This window comes from Bubalus kerabau, chromosome 8, assembly GCF_029407905.1.
Source record: "Bubalus kerabau isolate K-KA32 ecotype Philippines breed swamp buffalo chromosome 8, PCC_UOA_SB_1v2, whole genome shotgun sequence".
In the NCBI taxonomy this organism is placed as follows: Eukaryota; Metazoa; Chordata; class Mammalia; order Artiodactyla; family Bovidae; genus Bubalus; species Bubalus kerabau.
Window position 1 is genome coordinate 43,347,243 of NC_073631.1, and position 20,871 is coordinate 43,368,113.

At 34.9% G+C, this 20,871-nt stretch overlaps 1 protein-coding gene across 16 annotated transcripts in view; it reads right to left on the reverse strand.

Annotated features, from left to right (window-relative positions):
* Positions 1 to 20,871, reverse strand: part of LOC129659063 (platelet glycoprotein 4) — a 376,463-nt gene that overhangs the window by 3,472 nt on the left and 352,120 nt on the right. For all 16 annotated transcript variants that reach the window (XM_055590131.1, XM_055590124.1, XM_055590123.1 and 13 more), the window contains 11 exons: positions 19,389 to 19,549; positions 14,304 to 14,451; positions 13,266 to 13,445; positions 11,919 to 12,010; positions 9,908 to 9,954; positions 6,088 to 6,157; positions 4,851 to 5,038; positions 3,713 to 3,831; positions 2,750 to 2,823; positions 1,780 to 1,834; positions 668 to 832 (listed from right to left, as the gene is read on the reverse strand). In XM_055590131.1, the coding sequence (XP_055446106.1) occupies positions 668 to 832; positions 1,780 to 1,834; positions 2,750 to 2,823; positions 3,713 to 3,831; positions 4,851 to 5,038; positions 6,088 to 6,157; positions 9,908 to 9,954; positions 11,919 to 12,010; positions 13,266 to 13,445; positions 14,304 to 14,451; positions 19,389 to 19,549 (1,299 nt within the window). The remainder of the gene's footprint in view (positions 1 to 667; positions 833 to 1,779; positions 1,835 to 2,749; positions 2,824 to 3,712; positions 3,832 to 4,850; positions 5,039 to 6,087; positions 6,158 to 9,907; positions 9,955 to 11,918; positions 12,011 to 13,265; positions 13,446 to 14,303; positions 14,452 to 19,388; positions 19,550 to 20,871) is intronic.

Here is a 20,871-nt window from a genome sequence, read left to right on the forward strand (position 1 = left end):
TTTAATTTTAGTTCCTGAATTATAATCATTCATCAGGGCTTCCACATGGAACATCTAGGGTGCATGTCATGATTTTGGACAGCATGTCTATATGCAGCAGCTCTGTTTTTATATTAATATGCTATTTGCATTTAAAAATAGCATATTTTTATCTGATTTTATCTCTACCATTTAGTGACTCTTTAATTCTCATTATTTTATAGCTTATCTAATTTTACTTTTTATTTTCTTTTCCCTTATAAATTTCAGTCTCCCCAAATAGCTGCCATTTTCAGTTTCACATAACGTTTCCTAGTCAGATATATTAAATTATTTGTGATTTTTAAAATAACTATCTAGAAATAATTAAATAAAAATTGAGTACATGTATAGCTTTTGTGCAGCATTCTAACTTTTCAAAGGTAACACCTTCACAGTTTAGCCCATTTCCTCCCAAAATAAAGATGAAATATAGTGATCTGTTTAATATTGATAAGCCTAAATACTCATTCAGTCTTCATTTTAACTTGCATTAAGTGTCTCAAAGTTTCAAGGATATATTAAAAATGATAGTTGACTAGACATGTTCATTAATGTTTGCAGCCTAGTTTATAACTGTTTTGATAAAATGAAAACAAGTAATATTTAATGTTACTGAAGTCATATATGGTTTCTGTTATATACTTACTTAATTTACTCCCTTTGATCTGCATGCACAATATGAAATCATGAAAGCAATAAACATCACCACACCAACACTGAGCAAGACGATTTCTACCAGGCCAAGGAGGTTTATTTTCCCAGTCACTTGATTTCTGAACATTTCCGCCTTCTCATCACCAATGGTACCAGTCTGTAATCAAGTTAATAAATAGTGTTATTTGAGTAGATTTGAGAGCAGAATACTCAAACTCTCCACTTATGTGTATCACTTTTATCGAAACAACACATGAATGTCAGTCATCTTTATCTGCAAGACAAACCTGTTGGAATTCTCTTTGCATGTCAAAGAACACAGTAAATGCCCAGGTAGAATATTTAGAGAGAGAGAGAGATATTATTCCTTCCTTTATTTATTTATTTATTTATTTTTGATCTTTGTCAACAGTACTTTATTTTTTTAAAGCAGGTGATGATTCCTCTGTGTTCCGCATCTTGATTCACTTCCTGCTATTCCTTCCTTTAAACATGTTATTTAGTGTTATTGAATATACTGATTTCATTGATCAGTATAGCAGTCTTACTGAAATATTCTCCAGTTTCCCAGAGGTTGCTTCTTAGTGACAGAGGAAATGGCAAAGCTCAACTGCATCTATCTCTAAAGGCTTATGCAATGCCTTTCCTAATTCTGTGGTTTATCGGTTCCATGATTTATATTAAAAATATCTTGTCAGGCACTAGATAGACTGCCTACATCTACTCTTAATTTGCCCATTATAAGCTTGGGTGGTTTTGTTAGCACTACAAGGCTCATATTGAGTTATTTGGAGTTTAATATTTTCATGACTCTTTCGTAACACGTGTACTATGACAAGAAAAATTATCTAATAAATGCATTATGAAGTATTTTTATTTTCATAAAAGTTAGACTTAAGTCTAACATAATCCTGATACTTCTATATGACTTGTTTTAAAAAATAATTAATTATATAATTAATAATATATAAACTCACCCATAGATACAATGGAAAGACAAGTTCAAATACTGTGTGTGTGTGTGTATTTAATTTTCAAACATCAAAACCTTTTTCTGTATATTAAGCTTACTGTTCTTAGTGACTAATAGATAAAAATACTAACCTCATTAAGCCAAAGAATAGGGACAATATAGTTTTGCTTCAGATTCTTTAGTGCTCTGTAATAAACATTGAAAATAAGTATGAAAATATATACTAATATGCTATACACATATGACAGATATTAGTAATTACTAGTGAAAATAAATGTTCAGAAATTAGTTGCTTTTACAACCTGGTTAAGTTACGTGCTTTGTTTCCCCTGTAATGAAGCATTTAAATTTTAATATTGCTGTTTCTCAGACATCTTTCCTACATACACATCTTTTTAATACATTGATTGTATATTTATTTATTTGTGGCTGCACTGGGTCTTCGTTGCCATACGTGGGCCTTTTCTAGTTGCGGCCAGCAGGGGCTACTCTATAGTTGCTGTGCATGGGCTTCTCATTGGAGTGGTTTCTCTTGTTGTGGAGCATAGGCTCCAGGAGCGCAGGCTTCAGTAGCTGCTGCATATAGGCTCAGTAGTTACGACTCAAGAGCTCCAGAGCACAGGCTCTGTTGTGGTGCACGGGGTTAGTTTCCCAGAGGCCTGTGGGATCGTCCCGTATCAGGTATCAAACCAGTGTCCCTTGCAGTGCAAGGTGGACTCTTAAGCACTGAACCATAGGAAAGCCATCTAATACAGGTTTTTTAATTAGAATGACCTTTTCTAAGTATGTATTTTTCCTTTAAACAAATTATACCCAGGAAACTAAAATATGAATGCTGAAACTATTGTCATAAAAATATTTGGACAGTTAGCAAAGAGAGAAATACCAGAAATACTCATTCCAAAATATGGGTAAGTACCATTTCACTACACATTAGGTGTCATTCTAAATTACAAATGACAGTTATAAGCATTTGATAATTATTTAATGACATTAAGCCAAACAGAAGTTGAAACTTTATTTCCATCTCCTTTGATAGATATATCCACATCTTACAAGAAAATTTGAAAAATCGAAATAAAACTTGTTTAAGAAACTCACTCAATTTTTTTTGCTGGCTTGACCAGCATGTTGATCTGCAGCCGTTTTGCAAACCGTAAAGTAAATCCAGTTATCTAAAAAGAGAACAAACTAATTACCAACTTATTTTAAAAACATTCTTTTATAATATCCAGACCTTATTTTTGTTATGTAGAGCCTAAGGTGAAAGTGTACTACTTGAACCTGTGAAATTTGTTATTTATTAATAGGACTTAATCAGACATATTGACTATTACTATGAGTATATGCATATGTGTATACACATATATCCTTGCCCAACCTAATGTCAAGGTTTAGTTAGATTTGTGATGTTTACTTGAATTGCTTTTGGGGAATTAGTAATGACATCAACAGTAGTGAAATCTAAAACTCATTTGACAAATATATCCTGGAATTTAAATACATACTCAGTCAGAATCCATGTATCATCAGTATAATTATAATATTACTTCTGTCATCATTTAAACTAAAATATGACTACTAAAGTCCTGACATTTCATTTAGCTGTTGAAAAGGGGAATATTAATATAAATGAAAAATTGAAACTGTTAAACTATAGGGACTTAATAGATTTTTCTTGACAGTAAGAAATATATTTGATCTTGCCTCAAGTGCATGTACACCCATAAAAAATTTTAATCCTTCATGATCTACAGGGTCCCTTCATATAAGCAATATTTGCAGTTAAGTATAAAGTACATTTGAAAGAGTAACATAAAATCATTTTAATCCAAATAGAATGATTTTCATTATTCCTGACCTTTACTGAAAAACTAAAATTATCTTGACATTTCATAAGCAACAACAGGAAGAAATCACTGTAATTTTCCTTGAAGTAAAAATAAGTAATTTATTAAGAATGTAGTACAATAACTGTGACTAAATGTGATTGATAGAAAGGAGATAATTTAATTTTTTCTTCATTTTTATAAAATAAATCCGATCAATAAAGTATTTGCTTACAGGTTCAACATCTAAGTACGTGCTGTGTTCTTCTTCATTTGGACTTAAGCCTTCAATAGGTTCTGCAAGATCAGGACTTCCATGTAGAAAATGAGGAAGTGAAATGTACACAGGTTTTCCTGAAAGCAAGTTTTAAGAGACAGTTGGGATAAATCATTTTCCTCATTTCATATACCACCTAGGAAAGATCTCCTTGAAAACAAAGGTTTATAATTTAAAAAAAGAAATGCAGATTTGGCTTTGAAATCTAATCAGGGGATGAGAGTGAGGGAAAATTATAGTCTCTGATCACTTTTGAACAAAAATAAAATGTAAACTTCTACATCATCCTACTGACTATTAATGTCTGTTGTTCATCCCTTAGGTGTTTATTTTCACATTAGGTGTTTTCAATATGTAAAGCTTAGCTACTGAACACAAAGTTACAACCATATACCCTCATGTTTCAGGCTGTAAAATGTCTTTGGACTGAGAATTTATTTAAAGAGGCTTTTCTTTCTTTCTTCTCACCCACTCTAACATGAAGAAGGTAAGCAAAATAAGATAGACTCCAGATGCCATGTTTGAATCAATTTTTGTTTCAGAGACATCCTAAAACATACTTATTTTATTTACAGATTCTAGGTTAGAATAAGAAAAATGTCAGATGGACAAGTTGGGATGCTCAAAGTATTCTGCAAACTGTTTTCATTTTACGCTACATCTAAAAGGAGCACAGCCATTCTACGCAGCAAAAGAAATGGTCAGAAATGAAATGGGTGGGAGAAAATACTCCCAAAACACGTATCCCGTAAGTGATTAACATCCAAAATATACAAGAATTACGCAACTCAAAAAAATAAATAAACCAATTTAAAAATGAGCAAAAGACCTCAAGAGACATTTTCCAAGTAGCACGGGAAGTATCGATAAGCATGATTATACCTAATAAAAACTAAGTTTTGGAACACGAAAATAACTGAGACCCTGAAAGCAATACAAACATCAAAACAAAAATATCCTACCATCACTCTTACTTTCTGCCCTTATTGCTTTCTCACTTTATATTTCTGGAGGAAAGGAATCCTGGGTGAAGTTTACATTTTAAAGGATAATGCAAATTATGCCATGGATTGTGACACTGAGAACTTGTACTCACCTTCTTTGCATTTGCTAATGTCTAGCACACCATATAAGGTACAATTTTTTGAGATGATTTTTTCTGTGCAGAAACAGTGGTTGTCTGGATTTTGAAGTGGAGATGCAAAAGCATAGGATGGAAGAATAAATCTATACACAGGGATTCCTTTCAGATTCATTTCAGCTCCAAACACAGCATAGATAGACCTGAATACAGATAAGAAAGAGCTTCATTCTGGGAATCTAAACTTCGTTGTGCAGATTTGTTTTTTCTTATATTTAAATTAATACTATTGCTGCCTTAAATTAGAAAAATTAGATATAATCTTATTAGAATCCTTACCTTTTAGGAAAAAAAAAAAACTTGCAAAATTTTAAGACACACTGGAACTTAATACTTGAGTATGAGCTATTCTTATCGTTGTTTTCAAACGCTTCTGAGAATAATTTTTGCTTATGAATTACCATGGAGTATTTACAATTAAGGCATTCCTCACAGTTAGTTTCCTTTATAGATTAAATATTTTCTAATCCCCAGATGACTGTTTGAAGAAATGCTGTTCTCTTCAATTTTACAGATAAGGAAAAAGATTTAGAGATATTATGCTTGCTTTACCAAACAGTGTTAAGAAACCAGGTGAGCATCAAGGATAGACGCCAATGCTTGTGTGATAGCTACTGGGCCCCCATCAATTTGAAAAGATGCTGTATTGTCAGTGGGGTGCATGAACATAGTTTTGTGTTTGTGGTATCCTCTTCTTTACAAAGACTGGGCATGCCTTTCTAGACTTGACTGTTATCACTCTTATTGCTAATTTAGAAAAAGAATGAAAAAAGTAGTCCTTACTTAAAAATAACAAAAAGAAACTGATTTGCATTATACACAACATCCTTCTACATAAAATTTTAAAGACTCATAAATACATTGTGTGTGTGTGTGTGTATGTATGTATGTATTGGTGGCTCAATTGTGTCCAACTCTTTGCAACCCCCTGGGCTGTAGCCCACCATGGTCCTCTGTCCATAGGATTCTCTGGGCAAGAATACTGGAGTGGTTTGCCATTACGTTCTGCAGGGCATAAATACATCATGAATTTCACATTGTATTTATTCTTAATAGATCAGGAGAAACATCCCTAAAAGTATTTTATTTTTCTCAAATAACATGATTAATAAGCATGAGTTTCTTGGTCTGTGTTTTATCACTTAGAGAAAGAATTCTGACTTGGAAAAATACATCATTGTCTCTCTCTTACCTGCAAATATCAGAGGAGAAAAATTGCAATACCCTTGTCCTCTCAACAAAAGGTGGAAATGAGGCTGCATCTGTTTAAAAACCAAACCAGTGGCAAGGGATTAGATGGAAAGAGTGTGTCTTAGACAAATCTAGAAATTTTGATTCCAAGCATGGTTTAGAGAAATATAATGCAAACTGTATATATAAAATTAAAATTCTCCAGTAACTGCATTTTAAAGATGAAAAAAAAAAATGTATCAAGTATATGTTGTTTAACCCCATATATCAAAAATACCATCATTTTAACATATAAAAATTAACAAATTTCTGAAAATCCAGTGTTTATACTTACCGTATTTCAGTTTGTACTAGCTGTGTTTCAAGTGCTGCTGAATTGTGACCTGTAGCTGCTGCTGCTGCTGCTGCTGCTGCTAAGTTGCTTCAGTCGTGTCCGACTCTGCGCAACCCCATAGATGGCAGCCCACCAGGCACCCCCGTCCCTGGGATTCTCCAGGCAAGAATACTGGAGTGGGTTGCCATTTCCTTCTCCAATGCATGAAAGTGAAAAGTGAAAGTGAAGTCGCTCAGTTGTTTCCGACTCTTAGCGACCCCATGGACTGCAGCCAGCAGGCTCCTCCATCCATGGGATTTTCCAGGCAAGAGTACTGGAGTGGGGTGCCATTGCCTTCTCCAATGTAGCTAGCAGCTACTATATCTAATAAGACTGTATACTATACGTAGTCATTGGTATTCTGTTTCCTATTAAATTTTCCCATTCCATAAATACAGATGAAAGTTTTTAAAAATGTCAAAATTACGTTGTTAAAACTGCAATTTTATGTTTTTAAATCTTCCATCTATCAGTAGAATAGCAATTTTTGAATCTTGAGATTCCTTTAAAACTCATTTTTGTAAATGTTGTTTGTACTTTTAATAGCGATCCATTCACTTACCCTTATGGCTGATCAATATTTTTTAAATCACTAAACAATTTCACACAAATGGTTGGAAAATGTACACATCAAACTAAAAAGGGCATTTTTTGAGCTTAGTAAATCTTTACTATGGTTGTGCTCCATAGTACACACTGGATGTAAGAAAAAATAGCTAGATAATTCCTCCATTAGCTCCACAAATGAATATCACCAAACATGAGCCACAACTGAATGTGTCTGTTCAAAACAGTAAGACCTATCCTTCAGTTATGAATACCATACTCTTTTTCTGGTAACGGCTCTGACCTTGTGATTTTATTACATTTCTTACATTTTTGTGATAGGTGAAATATAACAGAGGATCTCAGTGAACCTGATAGAGACACTGAGAGAATGGAATACTGAAGGTTAAATTCCCCAAATAGGTCCCTGAATGGGCCTTGCCTACAACTGCTGTCCCAACACCTTAGCCATTAATGGAAAAGAGTACATTGAAAATCTTCAAAAACCATTGGAAATATCATCGAAGATTATGTTGTAATGACACCAGTAACTACCAAGAGCCATGACCATAACATAGCTGATACTAGCAGGGCTCTCTTTTTTTAAAATACATTCAAATATAAATAAATATTTTCATTTTATGTCTTTAAACTTAATGAAGAAGATAGAGGAAGTACTTCTAAATCATGATTTAAAAATCAACTTGGATCCATTTACATTTCATTAGTCTTTTTCTCAGAGAAGGCAATGGCACCCCACTCCAGTACTCTTGCCTGGAAAAATCCCATGGACGGAGAAACCTGGTGGGCTGCAGTCCATGGGGTCGCTAAGAGCCGGACACGCCTGAGCAACTTCACTTTCACTTTTCACTTTCATGCATTGGAGAAGGAAATGGCAACCCACTCCAGTGTTCTTGCCTGGAGAATCCCAGGGACGGGGGTGCCTGGTGGGCTGCCATCTATGGGGTCGCACAGAGTCGGACACGACTGAAGTGACTTGGCAGCAGCAGCAGCAGTCTCTTTTTCTAGTACTGTGACCAAGAATCTCCCATCAGAGTCCCTGGTCTACCCGGTCAATCTTTGCTCCTAGTTTGTTTTACTGTTATTTTCTTCTTAGATACTTTTAATTTCATGCTTGATTCTATGTATATGTTACTGTCATTAATGGATCCTCTTAATACTGTTTTAAAACTGCTCTGTTTTTTGTTTTAGACTAAGATTTAAATATATTTTAAGCCCATAAGCAATAGTTTACTATTTAGGAGAAGCACACTATATTTCTCTCTTAAGGACTGAAGTGTATGCTTATGAAATTAAAGTTAGTGGTATTGGGACAGTTGACTATTTGCAGAAATGAGCTACTTGGAAAGGATTTCTTCACCCATCACCATGACTCTAAAGTGTTGCAAAGCAAATTCAGCGGTGGTTTTACTGGTGGTTTTTTTTTTTAGCAGAGTGTAAACAAAATTAAATAAACCTGTGAAACTCAGCAATACCTTTGTGAAAATGAACATTCTCTATGTTTCCTTCTTATTTTCTATCTTTTATGTACTTTATGTATAATATTTTTTCTTCATTGTGTTACATTCTTCTAAAGTGTTACCTTATCAACTTTACACGCACAATATTCTGCTTCCGCTTCTTAGTAGCTGGAAGATCACCTTTGATTTTAAATACCTAATAGTATTTTATTCCCATTACTTTTTAAAATTTTAATACTTAAACTAATAGGCATATGTGTACTTTGCTTTTCCTTAAGGAGAATAATAAACTGGATCTATCACACTCTGAATCTAAAGTCCTAGTACCTTCTTTCTTCCCAGCTCCAATTCACAATGTTATTTTTGCATACATTTCTCATGGTTAGTACAGATGCAACTGTGTTTTATTGTTGTTGTTTTCTTTCTCATTTTAATCATCTCATTCAAAATCTGTGTTCAGCCTTGAACATCTCTGATTCTGCCTCATATCGAAGCCTGCACTTGGACACAAGTTTTACTTTTGTATTTATCTTGATTTTTTAATTCTTTAAGTTTTAAACTATTCAGTTCAGTTTTGTCCGACTCTTGGTGATCCCATGGGCTGCAGCATGCCAGACTTCCCTGTCTATCACCAACTCCCAGAGCTTGCTCAAACTTGTGTCCATTAAGTTGGTGATACCATCCAACCATCTCATCCTCAGCCGTCCGCTTCTCCTCCTGCCTTCAAACTTTCTCATCATCAGAATCTTTTCTAAGGAGTCAGTTCTTTGCATCAGGTGGTCAAAGTATTGGAGTTTCATCTTCAGCATCAGTCCTTCCAATGAATATTCAGGACTGATTTCCTTTAGGATTGACTGGTTTGATCTCCTTGCAGTCCTTGGGACTCTCAAAAAGAGTCTACTCCGACACCACAGTTCAAAAGTATCAGTTCTGCACTCAGCTTTCTTTATGGTCCAACTCTCACACTCATACATGACTAATGGAAAAACCATAGGTTTGACTAGATGGACCTTTGTCGGCAAAGTAATGTCTCTGCTTTTGAATATGCTGTCTTGGTTTGTCATAGCTTATATAGTATTTCCAAAACATGCAAACAGTAACTACTACTCTAAAATATATTACCCCCTTACTTCTGTGGCCAGGAAGGAAGTTCACTTAAGTAAAGCTTTTACGAAGCAAACATTTCCCAAGGAATGCAGTAAAGGCTTATCTTCAATGGTTAATATTCAGAAATCCCATCACATTAGACTGATATTTAATAAGCCTATATATAAGTATAGAGACTCTGAATTATGTTGTAGGGATACAAAGATAAGTAAATGCATATCCTCAACCCCCAGAACATTGTACATATGATGGAGGATTTGTGGGAGAAAGAAGGTGGTTTCATTGTGATATTACCACAAAACAGATGTCTTTACCTGTACCATTAATCAGGTCACAATAACTTGACCAATAGGAGAGATTCCTTAAGAATTAAAAAAAAGAAAAAGAAAATGATTAGTCTCATTTCAGGAGCACCTTCTCATATTACATTGTCTATTATGAGTCAGTATTTCTGCAGAAATAATAACAATTAATTAGACTAGATGTGACAGGTGCTAAGTTTAAGAAATGTTCTAAGTCATTTGGTCTATGTATTGTTTGAAGCCGGCATCTTGTTGAGATAAAGGAAGTGCTTGATAACACTAAGTAGCTAGATTATAAAATAAAAGCTGCCAAAATTTGGTAGTTAGGAACAACTTGGAAAAGATAAAGTTCTGCAAAAAGAAAATTTAAAAACACATATCAGACATTTAGATGTCTCCTTCAAGAAAGTTTTTTATTGTTGCTCCGGTGGGAGAAATGGAGTATTTCATATTATGTTGAAGTGTCCAGCTGAGTAGGAGGAAGATACTAAATGGTTAACTGATATAAACTCATTATGAGAGAAGAGAGTAGAATGTGGAAGAGGAAAGAGATGTTTGATTAATAGAGATTTAGAAACATGTAGAAAATCAATATATACTTTTCCTCTCAACTCTTGCATGAGCTGGCATTAAAGCAGGATGAAGTTTATTAATTTATATTCTGGTATCTACATAAAATATTCATGTGTGTGTATATTTATATATGGAAATAATAAAAACAACAGTAGTTATAGTTTCTCTGTATGCTCAGCTACTTTTTGGTGATGGAAGAATGGTTTTGTGACTCTAACATACCATCCAGTAAGATGTCAAGGCAAGCTATTGCTTCTTTTTTAAACAGAATAAGCTGTCAGTCATGTTCAGTCGGTTAAGTTAACCTTATCATAATCTTAAATGAAATTCTTACTCCAATTTGGAGCATTTAGTAACTCTCCTTAAAAACTGGTAATATTGAAATGCAAGAAATTCTCACTTTCCTCAATATACAGAGATGTAATTTCCCTAAAATGAACATTTAGAAGTGTTTGTTTTCCTCCATTAGAATTTTCAAAATGATAAAAGACTGTGAACTCTGTAGATGAAAAGTCTACATGAGTGAGTATTTAACTGTTTTAGGCAATTTTTAGGGACACACTCAGTGTGAAGTAATGGTTACTTAATCATAAAAATATTTCACCTCTTTTGATTTTGATCACTTTATTCTTTGTCAGGAATTACTAATCTTAAAACTCTAATTTCAACTTTGAGAAGAAAAGCTTTTCCCCATTGATATTTATTGGGCTTCTTTGTATTTTAGCTATATGACAGATTAGGTGTACTGCACATAAACAAGCAGGAACTTGGGAGAAGTAGGAAATCATGGGTATGTGAACATATCTCATTCTACTACTTCATAGGAAGTGTACACTTTATTTTCAGGTTTAATATGTCAGTTTTGGAACAGGAAATAATAATTCCATTTTTTGCATTGACAATGGTTTAAAAAGCTGAATTATCAATATAGAAAATTATTTCAGGAAAATTTTTAAGGGACAAGTCATGAAAATGTTCACATGGATTCATTGATCGTTCATCTTTATGGGTACATTTAATCATCTCCCTGGAATGAATGATGTTTTTTGACATTTTCAGTTAAAAAAGAAACAGTAAGATGTCTGTATTCTGACTTGCTAGATGATGAGTTGATATATTGATTTTCCTCATTTTCATTTATGTCATTGTTGCATGTATGATAATACCGGTTATGCAGCAGAGATGGAAGTAGTCCCTTTAGATTTCTTTATGTAAGAGAACTTGTTCATAAAGGTGAACCCTCCAGTGGGGCTGATAATCAGCAAAAATGCACTAGTGTGACCAGTCATCACAACTAAAGGATTAATGCCTGGTAGACCTAGGGAGTTTCTAGGGCCGAGATACAAACAGTTCTGTCCCACAGGTTGTGCCTGTGCTTTACCAGCTGGTAAATAAATTTCTTGCCTGCCTTAGAGTATCCTAGTGACACACACTTTGCCTGGATACTTACTTTCTGCCTTTGTATGTGTCAATTATAGCAACTTTGCTTATGTCGTCCTTTCCATTGAAAACTTTGTAAATTCCATCTGCAGTATTATTGTACTGAAGAGATACAAGAAAAAATTACTTCTACAACAAACCATACTTTCCAAGTCATTAAATATGTAATTAACTCACATTTCTCAGTGGTTGTTCATAATTATTTTATACGATTTTAAATATACATGCAATAGTTTCAAAATTATTGGTCTTTAATATTTTAAAAAGACAGAATACAAAAGGTGACTAAAAATAAGTGCTAGATGCCGAGACAAAGTAAGATAACAAATGCCAAAGCTGTCATGATCAAATTCTAGCACTCTTTGTTTTATTTAATCCAGAAAGGCCATTTTGATCACTACTCCTGATATATTGAGGTGAGGGGAGAGTGAACAAAACCTATGAGAAAAATGACCAATTTCTAGACATTGTCCAATGTTATGATCTCTAAGTAGTTACTAAGACAAAGTGCACAAAAGTAAAAACAGAATTAGCCAAGGAAAGAAATAAGAATATGTGAGTGAAATAATAGTAACTGAATTTATCTCCCTTAAGGCTTTCTGTATTCATATTAGATTGATATATGAATTTGCAACCCTAAAAACCATCTAAAGTAAAATAACAATGAACTGCAAAATATAATTAATATCTCATATAGTGCCAAATGGAATCGCAGTAAAATTTTCCATGCAATAGTCACCTTGTCCTATTTGTAATTCAGAACATTCTGCCATAACTAAGTACATCACCACATTCACTTTTTATCTCCGAAGTGCCATTTCATGAGTTTGTAGATAGTTCTTATCAGCTCTGAGCACTGCACTCATTCACAGAAGTTCTTACCAACTAAATCCAAGAGAATACAACATGCTGATGTATCAATCTTGTGTACAATTTAAGGTGACTTTTAAATTTACACTGAAACAATTTTTAAAGAATGATATGAATACAATTAACAAAAATAAAATACAGCTTAAACTTGTTTTTTTTTAGACAGGAAACCAAAACCAAAAACAGTATTCAAACTCTTAGCACCTTATAACCTAATTTTAGACAATTGCATATTTATATAAGAATGGAAACTTGATTAAATGGCCACTTCTTAATCTTAAACTTAATTGTTAAATTCAGATAAGTAAATTTTCCTAACTAGGAAAGCTAAATCCATGTGAGGTAGAGATTTTTAAAAACTTATGGTATGTATTCTGAGATCTGAAATAGGGTTTAACACACTGAATGATAAACTTATGAATTGCCAATGTGATTATATTTATCCAGTTAAAGTCTAACAGTATCAACATTTATAATTGTTACTCACAGGATAAAACACACCAATTGTAGTAGTAACAGGATATGGAACCAAATTCAAGAATGGATCCGTATAGCCCCACAATAGTTCTTTCAAAGTTCTGTTTTGAAACATAGAAGATTTGGACTTTTTGATAAGTGAATTGAGTATTCCTTGCATAAATGTATTTGGATACAGCTGTGGTGCAGCCTGCAAAAAAAAAAAAATCATGGTTTAAGACACCAACTGCAATATCACTTTCTTAACAAATAAATATAAATACAAGAATTAAACTGAATATAACAATTTCCAGCTATCTCTAAAATGACTGCCAAATCTAGCCAGGACTAAAGTATATTATTTCTTCATCTCTTAATGATTACATTTCTCTGTGGTTGTGTGGGCCACAGGAAGAGGAGTTTCAAAGTTAAGTCCTACTTTTTGACAAATTTTACTTATTTCATTAGTGATTTATTTTGGCTGTGCTGAGTCTTCATTGCTGTGCACGCTTCTCTCTAGTTGCCTTGAGCGGGGCCAGTCTCTAGATGTGGTGCACGGGCTTCTCATTGTGGTGGCTTCTCTTGGTGCAGAGCATGGGCTCTCGGGCGTGCAGGCTTCAGTAGCTGAGGCATGTGGGCTCGGTGGTTGCGGCTCCCCAGCTCTAGAACATGTGCTCAACGGTTGCGGCTCCCCAGCTCTAGAACACGTGCTCAGCAGTTGCGGTGGCAGGCTTAGCTGCTCTGAGGCATGTGGGATCTTCCTGGACCAGGGATTGAACTCATGTCTCCTGCATTATCAGGCGGATTCTTTATCACTGAGCCACCAGGGAAGCCCCATAAATCCTTTTTAAAATGATACACTCTAAGTGGTCTTCTAATCAGTCTTCAGTTGTTTATTCTATCATCTTGTCATCTTTCCAAATGATCGTAATTCAAAATAATAACATAAGAAAGCATTTTTATAAAAATGAAAAAAAAAAGATATCTAATTGTAGTTTTAATCATGAGATTATTTACAGTTGGGTTCTAGAGGATTTCAAAATCAGTAATTTTGCTGTTGTCTACTCACTGCTACAGCCAGGTTGAGAATGGTGAACGTGTCATCCTCAGTTCCAACTGATAGTGAGGGTTCAAAGATGGCGCCATTGGGCTGCAGGAAAGAGACCGTGTGGGTCTCAGGGTCCTGGGTTACATTTTCCTTGGCTAGATAACGAACTCTGAAAAACAGGAGGAACTAAAACTCAAAAGCATTGTTTCAAATGAATGTCATTCATTCTTGCAACAAATAATTTTAAGTACATAGACTAGACTGTGTCAGAAATTATGCTAAACAAGTAGACCAAAAGGATAAGCAAGCTGATGGTGAGACTCTAGCAAATTAGAGAAGGAAGGTCTTAGATGTACATACCAGGGGAGAAGGAATACATGTTATTATAGGAGGTTACACAGATTCTGTGAGAAGACAGAATAGGTACAAACCCAGGCTTGGGATGGTTATGGTGGGATAATGGACAGGATACAATTCCATATAAGTGGTTTGAGTGAAAGATAGAACTTTAACTTGGTAAAATATGGTAGAACATATAGGAAAAGTAAGAACATGGTGTACTTTTAGAAATAACAAGTTTCAACATGGTTGGTTTACAGCGTCTGAGGAAGGGGAGTGGTAGAAAACAAAGCCACTGAAATGAGCAATATTTCAAAGACTAAAGGGTTGCATTCTACATTCAGATGTTCACCTTTTATCTTGAAGGTGAGGGGAAAATACAGAAGTTGAAGCAGGGGAATATTATGAGCCCATTTTCTTATATTAGAAGGACTGTTCAAAGTAAATAGCCTTTCTATCACTGGCTTGGCTATAATTTTCATTATTTTAATGAAAGTTAAAGATGGCAATGGCACCCCACTCCAGCACTCTTGCCTGGAAAATCCCACGAACAGAGGAGCCTGGTGGGCCGCAGTCCATGGGGTCGCTAAGAGTCGGACAAGACTCAGCGACTTAACTTTCACTTTTCACTTTCATGCATTGGAGAAGGAAATGGCAACCCACTCCAGAGTTCTTGCCTGGAGAATCCCAGGGATGGGGGAGCCTGGTGGGCTGCCATCTATGGGGTTGCACAGAGTCAGACACGACTGAAGCGACTTAGCAGTAGCAGCAGCAAAGATGACTAACAATATATTTCCACATCACAGATCAATTCCTCTCCAACCCTACCCCATGTATGGAATAGTTACTAGTTCTGAGCTCCTGGCTCTAATCTCTAGGCAGAGTACCAACTACTTTTTAGGAATGTGGTGAAGGGTGATATCATGGGAAAAAAATATTTTGTACATACAAGATATTTACTGAGATGAAATAAGGTGTACATTATTCACTGCTCTATCATAGATCCAAATGTCTCTATCATGTGATCTAATAGTTATCTGTTGTTATCTAAGATAAAAATTGAAAAAACATGGGACTGAAATGGAAAAAACAAAACCAACCAGAAAAACCTGACCTGATTTCAGTCAAGTATAATAAAAATGTAGGTTCCTATGCCATAGGTATTATGAGTATTTTGTATCCCCAAGCAGTGTCTGCTACATGGATAAGTTCTTGGTAAATAGTTTTGAATGAAGAAATTATTTTTTACATTCTTTAAAAAGAGAATTCACAAAAATATGGAAATATATATTATTTCTAATACAATTTCATCAAGCTTTTTATTGTTTATTCTCCTTGGAGTAGTGTAGACATACAAAGAATATAAATATCTGAGACATCATCCTGGAGAATCTATTACTAATCAGTTACTCTTTTATATTAGATAGTTATATGTTAAAATTATATTACATATTCATATTTAAAATTAAAATACTTTAATTTTCAGGAACATTTATATTTATATAATTGAAATAATAGCAATATAAGTAAGTGTAAGTAACTGAAAGTCACTCATTGGTGTCTGACTCTTTGCAACCCGATGGACTATACAGACCATGGAATTCTCCAGGCCAGAATACTGGAGTGGGTAGCCTTTCCCTTCTCCAGGGTATCTTCCCAGCCCAGGGATCGAACCCAGGTCTCCCGCATTGCAGGTGGCTTCTTTACCAGCTGAGCCATAATTGTGACCCGAATTGTAGTTTACTTAGTTGTACTTACATTACACCAGCAGATGGCACTCACTAACAGAAAAAAATCCTTCAAACTGAGGTCTGTGTTTACAATGTACTTTAAAAAGAGATTATAAGTACTCAAGTTTTTGTTTAAAAATTAGAATGTATACAGGTTTTACAGAGTGTTGGTTAATAAGGTCAAAGGGAGGAAATTGCTTCATATTTTGTTTTCCATGTACTCCTGGCAAAGCAAAGTAATTAAAAAATTTATGTTCGATCTGAGAATATTCTGAAGGAGTTACCAGGTCTTCATAGAGATGGTATACATAACTAACATCTCAATCCAGGAAGTTTCATGCTTTGACTCATGTCACACCCTGTCAAAGTTTCATCAAGCTCACTTCAGCAGCTAAAAGGCAAATAAGCCTGTGTGGTTCTGTTGAGGAGGGACATCCTCTTCCACTTCCAATTTCAACTGAATTCAGGGTGTAATTGATAGGAAGTAAATTCACCTCAGCACATGGAAGACTCTCAAACTATTAACTTTTTCTGAAAGGTAACCATTGTTTTTCCCATTATTTAGGGCATCTAGGTAGACAGTAAGGATTCCTTTGTCAACATCATAAGACATCATGAGATTCCTTTAGAATCGTTATATAAATTTGAGTTTGTTTACATACTTTAGCTGAAAATCCGACTTCTCCAACCCTCACTTCATTGCTTCTCCAAGTAAATGAATTATATCTAATCCACTCTATTTTTATCATGAAGGTTTTAGCCTCCAAGAATAAGATATGTATCTTATCACCTATCCAGAGCAGGACTGGGACAGGATTCTATATTATGTTTGTTTTTTACATTCCACAATGAATACCCTTAAAAGTAAAAACATACCCCCCCAAACAAGCAAAAAAATTAAGCAAAACCTGTGATGAGACAGATCTCAAATACCACCTATTTTCTCTTATCACATGTATTCAGTTCTCTCAGGGTATGATTTTTAATCAGTTATGGTTTGGTGGCTTAGTCGCTAAGTCATGTCTGGCTCTTGAGACCTCATGGACTCTAGCCCGCCAGGCTCCTCTGTCCATGGGGTTTCCCAGGCAAGAATACTAGAGTGGGTTGCTATTTCCTTCTCCAGGGGATCTTTCCAACTCAGGAATCGAACCCAGGTCTCCTGCACTGCAGGCGGATTCTTTAACAACTGAGCTATGACGAAAGTTTAGTCAGTTATACTTAGATTGTATTAGGTCATACGTGAGTTCTAGATTTTCAGAGTACACATTTTTTTGGAATAAGATAGTCAGATATCTTATTATATCAGCTTTTGATAGTGATATAAGAAGTATAAGACTCTGAAAAAAAATTTTTTTAATATTTCTGAAAGTAAGATTATTTTCTGTAACAATGAAAATCAAGACTTCTTTGACCGAGTTGTGAACAGTCATAGACATATGTCTGAAGACAGGAGATGCAGGAGATGGGGATAATTATTAGGATGGAATAGTACCATGGCACCCTACAGCTTATATATTATGTTACAGCAGCAGGCATCACCGTCCCAACTGTTGTTACTTCATTATATTTGAGCATGAGTTACTGATATAGAAATAAATTAATGCATGGAGAGGAAAGAAATTACATAATTATAGACTACCTAAAACAAGTAAGAAAGTAAAACTATGAATTAGAAATCTTTACAAATATGAAGTTTTGTGATAATACTTGATTACTGTCTATGCTGCTGCTGCTGCTAAGTCGCATCAGTCGTGTCCGACTCTGTGCGGCCCCATAGACGGCAGCCCAACAGGCTCCTCTGTCCCTGGGATTCTCCAGGCAAGAATACTGGAGTGGGTTGCCATTTCCTTCTCCAGTGCATGAAAGTGAAAAGTCAAAGTGAAGTCGCTCAGTCGTGTCCGACTCTTCGCAACCCCATGGACTGTAGCCTACCAGACTCCTCCGTCCATGGGATTCTCCAGGCAAGAGTACTGGAGTGGGGTGCCATTGCCTTCTCCGATTATTGTCTATAAGTAGTTGTAATTATCCTTGAAAAATCATATTTATATAACAAATGATACAACCGGACTTAATTCTGTTCCCATATGGGGTCTATAAATGTCCTAATATATGGCTAAGGTTAGTGTTTTTAGCACTTCAATCTATAATTTTGATAGGGGGAAAATGTACACAAATATCTAGGAGTTACCAGTTTCCAGGATTTTGTCATCAAGGACAAACCATTTCACTTACCTGGCGTCAGTCTGATTTTTAAATTTACAAAATGAAAAGTTCTAGCTAATTATTTCCCCCTACATCTGACGGATCTTAGATTCTATTCAAAATGTGTTAAACTGTTAAGGCATGTAGATAAAGGTATTTTTTATTCAGTCTTTGTACTGGAGAAAATATAAGAATGAAACTACTACATAAACACACTCTTAAGACCTGGAAAACAGTTTGAATAGAAATCCTAAGCAGGTATTTTATTTACATAGAAGTTTAATGCTGTGGTTAGCAAAACTGACTAGGTACTGCAATCACCCAGAGTATTTGTAAAACTCATTACCAGGCTCAAACCAAGGGTCTCTGATTCACTTGGTCTAAGGTGGGGCCTGAGAATTTGCATTTCTTCCTAGTTCCCAGGTGATGCTGATATTGCTGGTCCAAGAGCCATACTTTGACAACTACTCGTGTACCTACACTTTTCAATTTTAAGATTTTAAAATACTCATTTTTAAAATTTTTGATAGATTTTTTCTATTTAGATGCATATTTCAGAGTTTTCGAAACATATATGCCAGAAGTGTAAAACACGTGTGACTTGTTACATGTAGGGTAGTTAACTGGTGCTGGTAAATTCATAATAAAACCTGTTTTTTAATTACCATTAAATCCTTAGATTAGGATTTTATGTAGGCAGAAACAAAATATTTCCATATATATTAATGGTAAGAAAATAATAAGTACATTTCAATACAATGACATTTGTCAAGTGGAAGCTTTTTCAGAAATACCTGTGTTCAAGGAAAGAGTGCCACGTATTTTGGGGACTCACCTATATGTGTAAGGACCTCTTTGCTTAACTTTAATTTTGCTGCTATTAACTGCCACTTCATCTGGATTCTGCACATCAAATATCCAAAACTGTCTGTAAACATCTGTGCCTGTTTTAACCCAATTTTTAAAAGCAATTGTGCCTTCTTCAAGGACAACTTCCTATGAAAAAGAAAAAGTTTGGGTTATTTTTTTGTAGCCAATATGGGTACCTGTTGGGAGTTTAAAATTTTTCGTTAGTCAGTGAAAGACCAAGCTCAAGTATCCTGCTCATGAAAACCTTTGCAACCTGCCACATGCTTGCAACAGAAATGGTTTCAACACATTATGGTAGCAATCTCTTTCAGTCAGCCTTTCACAAGGAAAATCAGTGTGTAATATTGCAAACATGTCTGGTGATTGTAAGGCCAACCATTGGCAAGCTTTAGAGTGACCCTATTTCAATATTGCAACAATTTGGAACAATTTATTAAGCAAGATTGATTAAAGCATTTCAAAAAAGTTCTTATCAGGTTGAATATAAATTTCTAATGTACCCTCAATGATTCAGACTGAAGAGGCAAAACGGAAAAACAGAAAAATCTAGTGGAATTAGAAGTTTTCTCATTTTCTTCAGAATTTGGATACTTCAGGGGAAAATCAGTTAACATTTGTTAAGAAAAACACAGCTTTGATTTCTCCCATTCAAAACCCTGATCAATGAGGCTTTCCTCTCAGTACATTTGCAGAAACCTATTAGTACATGTTTCCAAGATTACAGTAGTCTAATTCATTATTATTAGGTTAATACTTTAAAAGATGAAATACAGAAGTTTTCTTTTCTTTTCTTTTTTTGTGAAATCAGAAAATCCAACATTAGAAGTATCTACTAGTTTAGGTATCTATTAGTATGGATACATAAGTATCTATTAATAGTTTAGGAGCTGAGACAGAATAGAGAGTCACCAAACCCTTTAAGGTCAATTTTATTATCTGTAAAGTGAGGGAGTTACCATAGGTGCTCTCCCAGGTTCCTTCCTAGGCTTTTACTCTCTGAGCAAGAAGCCTATGGTGCTCTAGTAGCTAATGGAGACAAAGGTGACTTTGTGGCAGGCAGTGTTTCCAATTAACTACCTTGGAAGGAACACATATTCAGGTGTAAAGCTCCAGCTTACCCTTTTACTGCTAGAGGAAGAGGAAGGAAAGCATTTCACAGAAAATAAGCCTTAAAAAACCCACAAGAACAATCTCACCTGTTTGTTTAGTTCACCAGGAAGCATCAATTCATAGAATGATGGATCAGAAAAGGACAGTGAACATTAGCACATTTCTAGGAGAGCATGCCAACACTCTGAGAAACCAGGTATCTGGCCCAAGGGCCACTGAGGCAAATGCCTAGTGGCAGAATCACCATGAAGATCCTAATCTTGACCCTTAGGCTAGTCCTCTTTTACACCAAGTTACTATTTTTTGTTCCTGTCACCTCTGCACTTAGTTGGTAGAAG